At 39.8% G+C, this 3,058-nt stretch overlaps 1 protein-coding gene across 1 annotated transcript; it reads left to right on the top strand.

The window, feature by feature from the left end:
* The first annotated feature begins 1,066 nt into the window (after positions 1–1,066).
* LOC141116570 (olfactory receptor 12D1-like) lies at positions 1,067–2,038 on the top strand. Its single transcript, XM_073608967.1, has one exon. It carries the CDS (start codon positions 1,067–1,069, stop codon positions 2,036–2,038), a length of 972 nt encoding a protein of 323 aa, XP_073465068.1.
* The last annotated feature ends 1,020 nt before the right edge of the window (positions 2,039–3,058 follow it).

Below are 3,058 nucleotides of genomic sequence, written 5' to 3'. Positions count from 1 at the left end.
TGCTAAAGCTGATTTACTAAGGGAATTGAGAATCTTTACTGAGTAAATTGTATGAATATTCTCAATTATCTAATAATGTGAAAAGCAAATACCTGTTATATATGAAATATGTAAACAGGAATTTGCTTTCCACATAGTTGGATAATTGATGTGAATATTCCCACAATTTATTGAAAGAAGATTTTCAGCTCCTTTAGTAAATCAGCCATATTTTTGCTGCTCAATTTTTTTCTAATTTTCCAAAAAACTGAAGCTGGAAGTAAATATGTCTTATTGCACAGCCTAAAACCCTGAACAAAAAAAGTGGTGTTACTTTTTATGAAGTAGAAGTTCTCTAAAAATGAGTACTGCCACCCTAATGACTGCATATCTACCATCACCACATTTATTATAGAGGATGAATAGGGTAATCCCACCCAAAACTAGGTCTATAAACCAACATGTCAAGCAAAATACTAAATTCTAATATTTGTTTGGAAACTTCTACAAAGATATACTGTATAATTTTTACAGTTTCAGGGTCCCTCCACACCAGTTGCTGTGTTGCAATACAGAGGCTGGCATGCAGTGCAGTCTAGCTGGACCAGAGCAATCACCGATACTGGCGCATCACACTGTTCATTTATTTTTTTAATTAATTTTATTAAAATTTCACACAGTGTCAATTCCTAGAGTTCTATCAGATAGCAGGCGGTGACCCGCACTGTGCTGGAAAAAAGGACTGCATGGAATACTTTATTTCAGTGCACAGCACCCGCACACCACTGAAATGTAGTGGTGTGAACAAGCCACACCAGAGACAAGGCATTATGCCTTGTCTTGTGGTGGGACCGTGCTGGAATAGCAGACCCGTGTAGTCCCACTGCACCTGGTGTGAATGGACCCTCAAGCCTCCCTATCACTGCAACAACTAAAAGGTCATAACATGTTTTTCCAGTATTTTATCTTTTGTATTTATTTTCCAAACTTGAAATCTAACAGTTGAAAGGGAAATTCTTGCAAGGATATTCCATCATTATATGTGAATGTGTTAGCTTTAGTATTTACTGCAGCTAACAAAAGTCAAATGAGTTGGGAAAATTGTACATCAATTACAAATTTTGCTTTGCTTGGTTTGACTGATGTAGTGAAGCTTCAGGAGATCTTGTTTGCATTTTTCCTGTTTTTTTACATGATAAACCTCGTAGGAAACCTATCTATCATGGCGGTCACTATTAAAGAACCAAGCCTGCATACTCCTATGTACTATTTTTTGTGGAATTTGTCATTACTTGACATTTGTTATTCATCGGTGACAGTTCCCAAGATGCTGGCCGATTTCTTTTCACATTATAAGGTCATCTCTTTTGCTGGCTGCATCTCACAGATCCATTTTTTCCATTTCCTTGGTAGCACAGAAGTTATACTTCTTACAGCAATGTCCTATGACCGGTATGTGGCTATAGGAAATCCTTTGCGCTATTCCCACATTATGAATGCTCAGCTTTGTCGACAGTTGGCTCTGGGTTCTTGGGTGACAGGGTATTTCCACTCACTCCTGCATACAGTGATGGCTGCAAAGCTTCCATTTTGTGGACCAAACCTGGTGAAACACTTTTTTTGTGACATTAAACCTGTGTTGAAGTTGGCTTCTGCTGACGCATCTCTTAACCTGAAACTTCTCACAAGGGTTACTGGGACACTGGCTACAACCACTCTGCTTTTAACTCTTCTATCTTATCTCTTTATTAGCAAATTCCTCCTAAAAATACAAACAACAGAAGGTCGCAAACGTGCCTTCTCCACCTGCAGTGCTCATCTTATTGTTGTAATCCTCCTGTATGGAACAGCTATATTTACATACATACGACCTTCGACACAAGATTCTTTGGAACAAGATCGAGCTGCTGCTGTTCTATTTACTGTAATAACCCCAGCGCTAAACCCAATCATATACACCCTGAGAAACAAAGACATGAAGAAAGCCATGAAAAAATTAGCAAAAAGTATAAAATTCGGACAAATGAATGTATGTTCTATAACTGACCAAAATAAATAAAAGGGAAACGTAAACTTAAGTACAGTATGCTGCTTTCATAATCATCTATCCATAACCTTTTTTTGGGGGGGGGGAATAGAGTAGGCAAGGATTAGAGTTCCTTTAAGGTTTTACTACCTGCCTTCAGAGACTCCAGTAGAGTGATTCTGTAACTTCCCATCTGGTAAAAAGGATGTCTCCAGGACAGGACTCCAGATAAAAGTGTGTATAAGAGCGCTCTGAGTATCAAACCAAGCAAATATCAGTCTATGTAGAAATAGAGGAGGGTCTTTGTCACGGAACGTCCCTCACTCTGCTTGAGTGCTTCCGTCAGTATACCGATTCCTAAGTTCTGGAACACGAGTCCAATGGATCTGGCTATAGGAACCCCCAAGAACTAGACAACACCAGTCTTGGAGTACATCAGGACTAACTCTTTATTTGAGATCTCACACACATTTATACAGCAGGCTGACTCAAAGCTAACCTAATTAACATGAGCTAATTTACTAAAAAATTTACCCAGACCAGATGACAGACTTGTGGGCACCGAGCTTCACACAGTAGTATAAACACAATAGCTGGAGCTAATTACAATTAACAATACAAACAACAATCTCCCCCCCTCCTCAACCTAGTCATCAACAGTTCGTCTCCTAGCCAGTCCTGGAGGCTAATGTGATCAGCTCACTCAATTAACAGATTGAGTTCAGAATCAACCAAACCAATAATAGTCTCTACATACATCTTGGGAGATATTGTGGACAAATATTACTGTCCCATTTTAAGTAGTCCAAGATATATTTTCTCACTCACCCTGTGCCAGGATAGCACAGGGTGACTTAGACATAAGATGTATATGGGGAGCTGAAACAAGGACATGACCCTACTTTCCAAGGGATTCTGAGTTCCACGGGCTCTCCCGTCACATCTCTCCCCTTTCGGCAGAAGACTAACACAGGAGGAGACCCCAGACGGGTTGACTCCGAAGTTAGTAAGTAGTTCCAGTCCTCTAATGCCTGTACCCACACAGTACCCCAA

This window comes from Aquarana catesbeiana, linkage group LG13 (genome assembly GCF_042186555.1).
Source record: "Aquarana catesbeiana isolate 2022-GZ linkage group LG13, ASM4218655v1, whole genome shotgun sequence".
NCBI classification, from domain to species: domain Eukaryota; kingdom Metazoa; phylum Chordata; class Amphibia; order Anura; family Ranidae; genus Aquarana; species Aquarana catesbeiana.
Note: the sequence above shows the minus strand (reverse complement) of the source record. Positions and strands in the feature narration are given on the sequence as shown.